We start from the raw sequence: 14,827 nt of genomic DNA, 5'->3' as shown, positions 1-14,827 counted from the left end.
CCGAATCCCCTTCTCGTGTAGTTGTCCCACGTTTACCCATAAAAGAGAGTAATAGTTGTGAACTTTAGGCACCTCTAGTTTTCACAAGGCTAGTTCCAACAAGGCGAGATTCCATTTAAACAAGGTCAACGACTGGAGCAAGGCATTAGCCCGCATTTGTTTTCTTACTCCAGAGCATAATTAGTATGATGTTAACACTAATTTGCCCCACTAACAAGAAGCGCACACATCGCCTACCGCCGAGGAGAATGTCACGGGGGTGTATCTCCTCAGATGGGAGGAACCCTGACCTTTCCAGAATGATGGCACCATGCGGGAGATGTTGGTGTCTTGCCGTAACTCTTCCCCGTGTCTCGTTTACTCTGGTTCCTCTAAATAGCCACATGTAGACGGAACCTTTTACCTCCCCCTCTCTCTGCCCCCAAGATGCCGTCTGTTCCCATCTTTGACATAATCAGCAGTGAAACCTAGCCAATGTCACATTTCTCGTAAATATATTTTTAAAAATGATATCATGTGCTGTGAAAATGCGTTGTGCGCTGCAGTCTGTGAATGTGATGAATAATTAAGACTGATAGAGTCTCAGGGCTCAACCTCCCATTGAAATATTCAGCTGTCTCCGTCTGCCCCACGTCTCTGACCGCCAGGTTATTAGGAGGCCAGCAAGAATGTTGCTGCAGTTGCGTAGTGGGTTGTGGCTGTGTGTGTGTGTGAGAGATTTGTGTGTGGTTTGATTCAGGGGCGCATGGGACTGTTGGTTATTCAATCTTTGAGTCGGCCCATTCTCACTCTCGATGAGACGTTCCAGAAGCACCCCCAGAGCTATCACACACGTTATGAGGCAGAAGGGCCTTTTGGGTCTTCCTATCACACACGTTATGAGGCAGAAGGGCCTTTTGGGTCTTCCTATCACACACGTTATGAGGCAGAAGGGCCTTTTGGGTCTTCCTATCACACACGTTATGAGGCAGAAGGGCCTTTTGGGTCTTCCTATCACACACGTTATGAGGCAGAAGGGCCTTTTGGGTCTTCCTATCACACACGTTATGAGGCAGAAGGGCCTTTTGGGTCTTCCTATCACACACGTTATGAGGCAGAAGGGCCTTTTGGGTCTTCCTATCACACACGTTATGAGGCAGAAGGGCCTTTTGGGTCTTCCTATCACACACGTTATGAGGCAGAAGGGCCTTTTGGGTCTTCCTATCACACACGTTATGAGGCAGAAGGGCCTTTTGGGTCTTCCTATCACACACGTTATGAGGCAGAAGGGCCTTTTTTCGGTCCTGATAATATATGCGGGGCGTTAACACAACGTTTCGACCTATCAACCCTCAGAGAGATGTTCCCCTTATCGGCAGGTAAAACTGTCCGTCTCTAACCTCCCTCCCCTCAATCCCTTTATACCATCCCATCCCTCCATTTTGTAAAACAATGTGAAAGAGCAGGGACTCGAGCAGTTTACCAAGAAACCAAGTTAGTGAATCATTGTAGACCAAAGCTTTCTTGTAGAATATTTGGGGTTGAAAGGTTTCCACTCCTGTGCCTCCATACAATTGGGAGACAGGTATTTTCTCTTCTGTAAATTCCATTGGCCGTTGTGGTCGGCGTTAAACAGCTATGAGAGTTTAGCAGTGTGGCCACCATAGGGGTGCAGTAGGTCTGAGATAACTGCACACACACACTAGAGGTCGACCGATTATGATTTTTCAACGCCGATACCGATACCGATTATTGGAGGACAAAAAAGGGCGATACCGATTAATCAGCCGATTTATTTATATATAATTAAAAAAATATATATATATATCATACACACACACACATTTTTGTAATAATGACAATTGCAACAATACTGAATGAACAATGAACACTTTTATTTTAACTTAATATAATACATAAATACACACACACACACACACAAGGTACAAGGTAACTCAATATTGGCTAAATATAAGCGAAGATCATTTTTTTGTAGTGTGGATTTATGAAAATATGTTGACAAACGTTACCTTATCCTAGTGAGATTTACACTGGTATCAAAACATCGAGGCGGTTTAAGCCTGCACGAAACACAGACCTTATTTGAAGTAGATCAAGACATTCTCTATGGAAGACATGAACGGTAAAATAACGAAGGAACCCCTTTCAAGTTCAGCCGAAAGTTATTACAGGAATTATAACGAGTCGACTATTTCTCTCTAAACCATATACCTTTGACTAATCCGGAAATTATCACCTCGAAAACAAAACAATTTTTCCGTTCCGTATTTTATCTAACGGGTGGCATCCATGAGTCTAAATATTCCTGTTACATTGCACAACCTTCAATGTTATGTCATAATTACGTAAAATAATGGCAAATTAGTTCGCAAAGAGCCAGGCGGCCCAAACTGTTGCATATACCCTGACTCTGTGTGCAATGAACGCAAGAGAAATGACAGAATTTCACCTGGTTAATATTGCCTGCTAACCTGGATTTCTTTTAGCTAAATATGCAGGTTTAAAAATATATACTTGTGTATTGATTTTAAGAAAGGCATTGATGTTTATGGTTAAGTACACATTGGAGCAATGACAGTCATTGATTGATTGTTTTTTATAAGATAAGTTTAATGCTAGCTAGCAATTTACCTTAGCTTACTGCATTCGCGTAACAGGCAGCCTCCTCGTGGAGTGCAATGTAATCAGGTGTTAGAGCATTGGACTAGCAATGACCTCTACCACTTCTCTCTCCCGGATCCGGGATCCTCCTCATCAAAAAAGCTGACTAGCATCGCCTAGCCTAACGGGACAGGGATATCATATAATATAATTTTAATGAAATCACAAGTCCAATACAGCAAATGAAAGATAAACATCTTGTGAATCCAGCCATCATTTCCAATTTTTAAAATGTTTTACAGAGAAAACACAATATGTATTTCTATTAGCTAACAATAATAGCCAAAGACTCAACCGCATATTTTCACCATGTTTCTACCGCATAGGTAGCTATCACAAAAAAAAACAAATATAGATATAATTAGACACTAACCAAGAAACAACTTCATCAGATGACAGTCTTATAACATGTTATACAATAAATGTATGTTTTTTTCGAAAATGTGCATATTTGAGGTATAAATCATAGTTTTACATTGCAGCTACCATCAAAAATATCACCAAATCAGCCAGAATAATTACAGAGAGCAACGTAAAATACCTAAATACTCATCATAAAACAGTTATGAAAAATACATGGTGTACAGCAAATGAAAGATAAACATCTTGTGAATCCAGCCAATATTTCCGATTTTTTAAGTGTTTTACAGCGAAAACACAATATAGCATTATATTAGCTTACCACAATAGCCAAACACACAAACGCATTTATTCACCGCATAGATAGCATTCGCAAAAACTAGCAAAAGATATAAAATGAATCACTAACCTTGAACAACTTCATCAGATGACTGTCTTATAACATCAGGTTATACAGTACACTTATGTTTTGTTCGAAAATGTGCATATTTAGAGCTGCAAACCGTGGTTATACATTGTGAAAATGTAGCAACATTTCCCCAGAATGTCAGGAGATATTTTGGACACTCACCTAATCTGACCAAAGAACTTTACTAAAAAATACATGTTGTACAGCAAATGAAAGATACACTAGTTGTTAATGCAACCGCCGTGTTAGATTTAAAAAAATAACTTTACCATAACAAACAGCTTGCGTTATTGCGAGACAGCGCCCGCCAAAACGGCGGAGAAAAGAGATAACATTTTCCACAGAAATACGAAATAACATCATAAATTGTTCTTACTTTTGCTGAGCTTCCATCAGAATCTTGTACAAGGAGTCCTTGGTCCAGAATATATCGTTGTTTGGTTTTAGAATGTCCTTTTCTCCTGTCAAATTAGCAACCTTATCTAGCCATGTGGCGTGAACATGCTCATCTTCTCTTGACGCAAAGAACGGAAAATCCCAAAAGTCCCAATAAACGTTGGATAAACGGATAAAACTCGGTTGAAAAAAACGACTTTATGATGTTATTATCACATGTATCAAATAAAATCAGAGCCGGAGATATCCGCCGTGTATACCGAACGCTTATAAGAAGACAATGTCGACGTACTTCGCGCGCCAGAGAAGACAAAGAAATTTCCAGACCTGTCACTCCAAAAGTTCTTGTTCGGCCTCAGATCAAGCTAGACACCCCATTCCACCTTCCACTGCCTGTTGACATCTAGTGAAAGGCATATGAAGTGCATGCATATCGATAAATATAAGGCAATTGAATAGGCAGGCCCTGAAACAGAGCATCGTTTTCAGATTTTTCACTCCCTGTATGGAAGTTTGCTGCAAAATGAGTTCTGTTCTACTCACAGATATAATTCAAACAGTTTTAGAAACTTGAGAGTGTTTTCTATCCAATAGTAATAATAATATGCATATTGTATGATCTAGAATAGAGTACGAGGCAGTTTAATTTGGGCATGATTTTTTCCAAAGTGAAAACAGCGCCCCCCTATTGACAAGAAGTTTTTAACTGTAAGGTTGCAAGATTGGATCCCAATCTTGCAAGGTAAAGGTTAACCTGTCTAGGATCAGCGTGGCGCTAGCGGCACACCCCCCCCCCCCCCACTGAAAAACCAGTGCCGCGAAATTCAAAAAAATATTTTTTTTAAATATTTAACTTTCACACATTAAAGTCCAATACAGCTAATGAAAGACACAGATCTTGTGAATCCAGTCAACATTTCCGATTTTTAAAATGTTTTACAGGGAAGACACAATATGTAAAGATGTACATCTATTACCTAAAAACACATTAGCATAATCCACCATCTTTTATTTGTCCACCAACACCAGTAGCCATCACCAATTCGGCTAAACTAAGATATTTATAGCCCCTAACCAACAAAAAAACTCATTAGATGACAGTCTGATAACATATTTATGGTATGGGATAGGTTTTGTTAGAAAAAAGTGCATATTTCAGGTAGATGGCATAGTTTACAATTGCACCCACCGTCACAAATGGACTAGAATAATTACAATGAGCAACGTGTTTACCTAACTACTAATCATCAAACATTTCGTAAAAATACACAGCATACACGAATCGAAAGACACAGATCCTGTGAATACAGACAATATTTCAGATTTTCTAAGTGTCTTACAGCGAAAACACAATAAATCGTTATATTAGCTTAGCACATAGCAATTAGCAGCCCAGCATTGATTCTAGCCAAAGTGAGCGATAAAAGTCAACATCGCCAAAAGATATTAATTTTTTCACTAACCTTCTCAGAATTCTTCCGATGACACTCCTGTAACATCACATTACAACATGCATATACAGTTTGATCGAAAATGTTTATATTTAGCCACCAAAATCATGGTTAGACAATGTGAAATGTAGACAAGCTGGTAAAGAAAAAGTCCTTGCGCCACTTAGACAGTGATCTACTCTTATACATAAATACTCATAAACGTGACTAAAAAATATAGGGTGGACAGGGATTGATAGACAATTTAATTCTTAATACAATTGCGTTATTACATTTTTTTATTTATCCTTACTTTTCAATACAGTTTGCGCCAAGCGAAGCTACGTCAAAAAACATGGCGTCCTAAGCCACTAAAATGTTTCGACAGAAACACGATTTATCATAATAAAAATGTCCTACCTTGAGCTGTTCTTCCATCAGTATCTTGGGCAAAGGATCCTTTCTTGGGAGAAATCGTCTTTTGGTGGAAAGCTGTCCTCTTGCCATGTGGAAATGTCAACTGCGTTCGGGATGAACTGAAAAGCGTGCCCAACTTTTCACATCGTTGCAAAAATAAATGTCCCAAAATCGCACTAAACGGATATAAATTGCTATAAAACGCTTTAAATTAACTACCTTATGATGTTTTTAACTCCTATAACGAGTGAAAAGATGACCGGAGAAATATAACAGGCTAAACTAACGCTTGGAACAGGTGCGCGCCGGTGTCCTCTAGGCTCATGACGCAGCTCCAAAAGAATGACTAGCTTCAGGGTTTTTTCATTTGTAGGGCCTGTGAACGCGCAATCGACCCCATTGGAATCGTCATCACGTAAAGGCATCCAGGGGAAGACGTAAGAAGTGTCCGTATAGTCATAGCAATGACAGTGCCCTTTTAACTGACTTCAGAAGAGTGGCCAACATTTCTCAAATCTGACTCCATGTCAGGGAAATTGCTGTAGAATGGGCTCTGTTCCACTTAGAGACAAAATTTCAACTCCTATAGAAACTATAGACTGTTTTCTATCCAATAATAATAATAATATGCATATTGTACGATCAAGGATTTTGTGGGAAGCCGTTTAAAAAATTAGCCAAATTAGCATAAATAGTCTAAACAGCGCCCCCATCCCCAACAGGTTATTAATGTTAAAAATCTGAGGCAGAACATTCCAAGGCCGTCATTGAAAATAAGTGTTCTTAACTGACTTACCTAGTTAAATAAAGATTAAATAAAGGTTTAAAAAAAAAAAAAGGCAAATCGGCGCCCAATAATACCGATTTCCGATTGTTATGAAAACTTGAAATCGGCCAAACCCTCCCTTAACCCGGACGACGCTGGGCCAATTGTGCGCCGCCCTATGAGACTCCTGATCACAGCTGGTTGTGATACAGCCCAGGATCGAACCCAGGTCTGTAGTGACGCCTTAGACCGCTGCGCCACTCAGGATCCCGAAAGACAGAAAGGCCAGGCTTCTTCAGACTATGTTAACGCTTGATGATATGAGCCAATCTCCAACCCGCATCAGATACATGGTTTATATGGACCTACAGGGAAATGGCTATCTGACGCAATCAACCCTGAAGATTGTGAAACTACCACAAGTGTGTGTGCATGCATGTGAATATGTGTGTGCGTGCGTGTGCGCGCGTGTGTGTGTGTGTGCGCGCGTGTGTGTGTTGTATCTGTTCGTCTTGAGATCAACAGAGTTCTATTTGACAACATGTCCTATCTGCAACGTCTAGTCTACCAAGTCACTTCATTGTGAAACTTCTCTTTAGAACCAAACTGTTGAAAGGTTTCTGTTGGCTCTCTTAAAGGGAATCAATATGGCAGTCTAGTCACATGGACTAATTACACCAACAACCCACTTGGTTCATGTATGAACAGAAGTTCTAACAGAGAGGGTTTAAGGACAGAGTCTGAAGAGGCACTGCCTAGTTTATATGTCTAAAGATACAAACAGTATTGTTGTAGTGGTTCCAGTGTTGGATCAACTTGTCCTTAGTCACCGTGAATCATAAGAAAGGCTGAATCACACAATTAAATAGAACATTAGAAGTTATGAAGGCTTATTACATAGGCCACTCGAGTCATATATCTGTGGGCTGAGTACAGTAGACGTTTGTCTGTCGGAATGAGAGACATCTGGTCGCATATCATTCTAGCCGTCTGTCTATGGTGACCTATTTATTTTATAGCTGTTGTAGAAAACAACAAGTGTTCTAGAAGGCCTTGTTTTGGCCCAAATCAATGGCTATTCACCATGAGTGTCCAATATGACAAACCCCACCACTCACACGACACACACACACTCCACCTGCCCTGCATTGGAACAATTTAAAATCAATCACTTTTTTTCATTACTTTTGATTCAGGGAGCTTTATGATTATTTTTCCACCGGCCTCAACTGAAAATAAAATGTTACCGGCCCCAGAAATGAAAATAATAATCAACGTGGCGTCCTGCAATGTTTGATATAGCCTCCCGCTTCTCTGTTGCAGGTAGAGAGGATTGATTGGTCGACATCGATTCCAGCTTGAGCTAATTGGACAAGTAATAAATATTTAGCTCTTATTCAGCCTGCAAAATAAACATGAGTGCTACGGAGCGTTTCCATCATTATTATTAGTCCAACAAAACAGAGAGAGCAGATAGCTTGATTAGAGGTAGACTGGTCAAGGTCAGTGGAAAATCCATATTCTGCCCCGAGTTTTGTTTGCCGAGGACTCCCAAGGCCTTATTCATTTAGTTCTAACTTCAGTCTTAAGTATAAAATGGACAGTGTGGAGACTTAGGGAGTTATGCTGATAGCTCACTCTTTCTCTTTGTCTTTTTATCTCTCACTCACTCTCTCTCTCTGACTTCTTCTTCTCTCTCTCCCACTCTTACCCTCTACGTCTCCCTCTACCTCTCCCTCTACCTCACCCTCTACGTCTCCCTCTACCTCACCCTCTACGTCTCCCTCTACGTCTCCCTCTACATCTCGCTCTACGTCTCCCTCTACGTCTCCCTCTACGTCTCCCTCTACGTCTCCCTCTACCTCACCCTCTACGTCTCCCTCTACATCTCTCTCTACATCTCTCTCTACATCTCTCTCTACATCTCTCTCACTCAATCCCTTGGTGTGCAGAAAGGGAGATGTGGTTGGTGGGTGGCATGGGTCTACATGCATTTCCTCTGCACCAGTCAGTTAGCAGGCGGAGAGGAGCAGGTTTTGGGTGTCTCTGACACACTAAAGACACGGTCTCAGTCAGGGAAGACCTGTCAGACCAGCTCATTAGAAGCCTCATCACCTCTTTGTATCATCGCTTAGTGTGCTGCTGCAGGTTTGCCGTAACGGCAGGTGGCCACCGTCACCGCAGACAACGTGCCTGCCACCACACAGGACAAGAACTGAATAAAAGGAGAGATAATTATACAACACTGTCTTAAAGGAAATAAAGTTAGCTAGTTTAATGATTGATGACAGGTACTTTGCAGTTTTTGACTTTGTGGCTTTAAAGTCGTAAGCGGTGTTGATTGTAAACGTTTCCCTGGGCATGGCATCTTGATTAAATTGTCAGTAGAATATGTACTGTAGTGTTGATTGTTGAGTAGTTGTTGGTGTAGATATTGTAAATAGATATGCGGTGGCGATTTTCTGTTTTCAGTAATCATCCTCATCATCACTATCACCTTCTGTATTTAAGCCAGTTCCCTGCATTCTACATGACTGATGGAAGAGGAGAAAGTGAAATCTTCAGTTGTGTATTTTCTTTCACTAAGATGGTCTTTCCTGCTGTGGGCTAGTTATAGTATTTCAGTCACGCATCTTGTTTATTTAGAAAAGACAATTAGATTGAAGGCTGGGACCTGGAGAGCCGAGGCATCTCTCAAGCGAGAGACTCGCACCTGAGTGTGGGTGCTGCTGCTAGTGTTACTGCCTCAATCTCTCTGCAACATGGCTGCCATTCTACCGGCGGCCATCTTAGAGCAGTTTCCCTCCATGTACGCAGGTTGACATTTATTGTCATGAGTCTTGCACTCAGTGGTGAAAAAGTACCCAATTGTCACACTTGAGTAAAAGTAAAGATACCTTTATAAAAAAATGACTCAAGTAACACTGAAAGTCACCCAGTAAAATATTACTTGACTAAAAGTCTAAAAGTATTTGGTTTTAAATTTACTTAATTATCAAAAATAAATGCAATTGCTAAAATGTACTTATGTATCAAAAGTAAAAGTATAAATCATTTCAAACTCCTTATATTAAACAAACCAGACGGCACAATTTTATTTAATGAATTATTTATTTATGATTGCTAGGGGGACACCAACACTGACACATAATTTACAAACTAGACATTTGTGTTTAGTGAGTCCACCAGATCAGAGGCAGTAGGGATGACCAAGCATGTTCTCTTGATAAGGGCTTTAATTGGACAATTTTTCTGTTCTTGCAAGCATTCAAAATGTAAGAAGTACTTTTGGGTTTCAGGGAAAATGTAAAGAGTGAAAAGTACATCATTGTATTTAGGAATGTAGTAGAGGAATAGTAAAAGCTGTCAAAAATATAAATAGTAAAGTAAGATACCCAAAAAAACAATTAAGTAATACTAAGTATTTTACACCACTGCTTGCCTGGGAGGCAGAACTTAGCGGTTTCCTCTTAGATAAGCCAGCCGCAAAGTAAAAATTTGCTATATTGTACAAATTCATGAAAACTAACATTCGCTTTTTGGTATTCATTTAAGGTTAGGGTCAGGCATTAGGGTTAGCAATGTGGTTAAGGATAAGGTTATGGTTGGGGTTAGGTTTAAAATCTGATTTTATGACTTTGCGGCTGTGCCAGCTAGTGTCCATTCTGCAGAACTGCCTCTAGAACAAGATTCATATTGAAAAACACCAACCTGCTCCATGTGTCTCGTCTCATCTTCAACAGCCCTGATGCCTTTGAGCCGGAAGACAACAGAGTGGTGTAGCTGTGGAACAGATGAACTCTCTACCTCAAACTCTTCTCACTGGCTTCAACACATCCAACCATCGCATCTCACACCTCATTGTCACCCCCTCTAATTTCTTTCCATCCCTCCCTCCCTCTTTCCGCCCACTCTTCTTTCAGCCTGCTCCCCTACCATGCTGCGATAATTATTCAGTGCTAAAAGAATACAGCCGGTAGGAAACAACACAGCTAGTCTCCGGTGGGAGGGAGGAAGGGAGGGGACCCCGACTCGAACAGAAGGGGGTTAGCGCTGAGTTCATTACATGAGCCTGTTCGAAATAGCAATACCAGCTGATCTGTAGATGGTACGGGTCACAGGTAGTCGTAATAGTCAAAGCTGGAGCAACTAAAATAAAGTATGATGGTTCACTCTCTGGCAGTGTGTGCGTGTGACTCAGCGATCATATCCCCGGTGTTTGACAGTGCTTTCATCATCCGTTTGCCCACTAAGCGTTCAACTGACTTTTCCTGCTATGTCTCTGCTGTGCCAACCCAGCATTGTTAATATGAGACGAGGTCTGTGGCTGGAGTGTTGGTGTCTCATTTCAATGTCGTTTTAGGTCATTTGGCAGGCATCAGTGTGTGCAGAATGGGTTTTGATGCGGTAGTGAGGGCAGCCTCAGAGTTCCCATGGACACGAGGAAAGGTTTATGGAAGATATAAATGCAAAAGTATGTATAATTTATTAGGATACGATGCCCGAAAATGTGCAAAGTGGAAAATGACCAAGGTCAAATCAAATCTTATTTGTCACATGTGCCAAATACAACAGGTGTAGACCTTACTGTGAAATGCTTACTTACAAGCCCTTAACTAACAATGCAATTCAAGAAATAGAGTTCAGAAAATATTTACTAAATAAACTAAAGTAAAAAATAAAACAAAAAGCAACACAATAAAATAACAATAACGAGACTATAGACAGGGTACCAAATCACGGTGTGGGGGTACAGCTTAGTCAAGGTAATTTGTACATGTAGGTAGGGGTAAAGTGACTATGTGTAGAAAATAAACAGCGAGGAGCAGCAGTGTAAAAACACATGGTGGGGGTGTAAATGTGAATAGTCCGGGTGGCCATTTGATTAATTGTTCAGCAGTCTTGGGGGTAGAGGCTGTTAAGGAGCCTTTTGGACCTAGACTTGGAGCTCTGGTACCGCTTGCCGTGCTGTAGCAGAGAGAACATTCTATGACTTGGGTGACTGGAGTCTGACAATTTGGGCCTTTCTCTGACACTGCCTAGTATATAGGTCCTGGATGGCAGGAAGTTTGGACCCAGTGATGTACTGGGCTATACTCACTACCCTCTATAGCGCCTTACGGTCGGATGCCGAGCAGTTGCCATACAAGGCGGTGATACAACCGGTCAGGATGCTCTCAGTGGTGCAGCTTTACAACTTTTTGAGGATCTAGGGACTCATTCCAAGTCTTTTCAGTCTCTTGAGGGGGAAAGGTGTTGTTGTGCCCTCTTCACAACTGTCTTGGTGTGTTTGGACCATGATCGTTTGTTGGTGATGTGGCCACCAAGGAACTTGAAACTCTCGACCCGCTCCACTACAGCCCCGTCGATGTTAATGGGGGCCTGTTCAGCCCTCCTTTTCCTATTGTCCTTTTCCTATTGTCAGCTATTTTGTCTCGCTCACATTGAGGGAGAGGTTATTGTCCTGGCACCACACTGCCAGGTCTCTGACCTCCTCCCTATATGCTGTCTCATCGTTGTCGGTTATCAGGCCTAACACTGTTGTGTTGTCAACAAACGTAATGATGGTGTTGGAGTCGTGCTTGGCCACTCAGTTGTGAGTGAACAGGGAGTACAGGAGGGGACTAAACACACACCCCTGAGGATTGTTACCTACCCTTACCACCGTCAGGAAGTCCGGGATCCAGTTCCAGAGGGAGGTGTTTAGTCCCAGGGTCCTTAGCTTAATGTTGAACTTTGTGGGCACTATGGTGTTGAATGCTGAGCTATAGTCAATGAACAGCATTCTCACATAGGTATTCCTTTTGTCCAGGTGGGAAAGGGTAGTGTGGAGTGCGATTGAGATTGTGTCATCTGTGGATCTGTTGGGGCAGTATGCAAATTGGATTGGGTCTCGGGTTTCCGGGATGATGGTGTTGATGCGAGCTATGACCAGCCTTTCAAAGCACTTCATGGCTACCGACGTGAGTGCTACGGGGCGGTAGTCATTTAGGCAGGTTACCTTCACTTTCTTGGGCACAGGGACTATGGTGGTCTGCTTTAAACATGTAGTTATTACAGACTCGGTCAGGGAGAGGTTGAAAATGTCAGTGAAGACACTTGCCAGTTGGTCCGTGTATTATCTGAGTACACGTCCTGGTAATCCGTCTGGCCCCGCAGCCTTGTGAATGTTGACCTGTTTAAAGTTCTTGCTCACTTTGGCTACGGAGAGCGTGATCACACAGTTGTCCGGAACAGCTGGTGCTCTCATGCATGCTTCAGTGTTGCTTGCCTCCAAGCGATTTTGATCGTCTGGTAGGCTCGCGTCACTTGGCAGCTCGCGGCTGTGTTTCCCTTTGTAGTCCGTAATAGTTGGCAAGCCCTGCCACATCCGACGAGCATCAGAGCTGGTGTAGTAGGATTCAATATTAGTCCTGTATTGACACCTTGCCTGTTTGATGGTTCGTCTGAGGGCATAATGGAATTTCTTATAAGCGTTCGGATTAGTGTCCCGCTCCTTGAAAGTGGCAGATCTAGCATTTAGCTCAGTTTGGATATTGCCTGTATTCCATGGTTTCTGGTTGGGGTATGTACGCACGGTCACTGTGGGGACCACGTTGTCGATGCACTTATTGATGACGCTGAGGTGGTATACTCCTCAATACCATTGGATGAATCCCGGAACATATTCCAGTCTATTCTAGCAAAACAGTACTGTAGCGTAGCATCCGAGTCATCTGACCACTTCCGTATTGAGCGAGTCACTGGTACTTCCTGCTTTAGGAATCAGGAAGACATAATTATGGTTAGATTTGCCAAATGGAGGGCGAGGGAGAGCTTTATATGCTTCTCTGTGTGTGGAGTAAAGGTGGTCTAGAGTTTTTTTCCCTCTGGTTGCACATTTAACATGCTGGTAGAAATTAGGTAAAATGGATTTAAGTTAGCCTGCATTAAAGTCCCCGGCCACTAGGAGTGCCGCTTTGGATGAGCATTTTCTTGTTTGCTTATGGCCTTATTCAGCGCGTTGAGTGCGGTCTTAGTGCCAGCATAGGTAAATAGACGGCTACAAATAATACAGATGAAAAAACTCTCTTGGTAGATAGTGTATATATATGTGTATTGTACCAGTCGAAAGTTTGGATACACCTACTCATTTCAGGGTTTTTCTTTATTTTACTATTTTCTACATTTTAGAATGATAGTGAAGACATCAAAACTAAGAAATAACACATTTGGAATCATGTAGTAACCAAAAAAGTGTTAAACAAATCAAAGTATATTTTATATTTGAGATTCTTCAAAGTAGCCACCCTTTGGCTTGATGACAGCTTTGCACACTCTTGGTATTCTCTCAACCAGCTTCATGAGGTAGTCACCAAGAATGCTTTACCAAAGCCTTCTTTTTGATACTTTCATCTATTGGTTTGATCTTCAAATGTATCACATGAAATGGGAGTATAAAATAGTATTCACCATATATAACACTTGCCTCCTCTTCCCTCCACAGCTGGGACAACCTACATCTTCGGGAGAGGAGGAGCCCTCATCACGTACACCTGGCCCCCCAACGACCGTCCGAGCACGCGGGCAGACCGGCTGGCGGTGGGCTTCAGCACGCAGCTCAAGGAGGCCGTGCTGCTCAGGGTGGAGAGTGCCAAGGGACTGGGAGACTACCTGGAGCTGCACATAGTAAGATACTAACCCGGGGACCGCAGAGGGGATAGATGGGGTAATGGGTGGGGAGTTGGAGGTGGGACATCGTGGAGGTAGAGCAGTACATGGGGTTTGTGGATTGGTGGGGTGAGTGGGTTGGCGGGACAGTATGTTGAAGTGGCACAAAGTTGGAGGGACAGTATTTCAGGGGCAGTAGCCTATATTGGAGGGACAGGAGATTGGAGGGACAATATGTTAGTAGGTTGGAGGGATAATACGTTTTAGGGAAAGGAGATTGGATGGACAGGAGAGGGACAAGAGATTGGATGGACAGGAGAGGGACAAGAGATTGGATGGACAGGAGAGGGACAGGAGATTGGATGGACAGGAGAGGGACAAGAGATTGGATGGACAATATGTTAGTAGGTTGGAGGGATAATACGTTTTAGGGACAGGAGATTGGATGGACAGGAGAGGGACAAGAGATTGGATGGACAGGAGAGGGACAAGAGATTGGATGGACAGGAGAGGGACAAGATATTGGATGGACAGGAGAGGGACAAGAGATTGGATGGACAGGAGAGGGACAGGAGATTGGATGGACAGGAGAGGGACAAGAGATTGGATGGACAGGAGAGGGACAGGAGATTGGATGGACAGGAGAGGGACAAGAGATTGGATGGACAGGAGAGGGACAAGAGATTGGATGGACAGGAGAGGGACAAGAGATTGGATGGACAGGAGAGGGACAAGAGA

General features: G+C 42.4%; 1 protein-coding gene across 15 annotated transcripts in view; it reads left to right on the top strand.

The window, feature by feature from the left end:
- Positions 1 to 14,827, top strand: part of LOC129865839 (neurexin-2-like) — a 1,012,026-nt gene that overhangs the window by 815,091 nt on the left and 182,108 nt on the right. For all 15 annotated transcript variants that reach the window (XM_055938878.1, XM_055938873.1, XM_055938874.1 and 12 more), the window contains one exon: positions 13,926 to 14,107. In XM_055938878.1, the coding sequence (XP_055794853.1) occupies positions 13,926 to 14,107 (182 nt within the window). The remainder of the gene's footprint in view (positions 1 to 13,925; positions 14,108 to 14,827) is intronic.

Source organism: Salvelinus fontinalis, chromosome 11 (genome assembly GCF_029448725.1).
Source record: "Salvelinus fontinalis isolate EN_2023a chromosome 11, ASM2944872v1, whole genome shotgun sequence".
Lineage (NCBI taxonomy): Eukaryota > Metazoa > Chordata > Actinopteri > Salmoniformes > Salmonidae > Salvelinus > Salvelinus fontinalis.
Note: the sequence above shows the minus strand (reverse complement) of the source record. Positions and strands in the feature narration are given on the sequence as shown.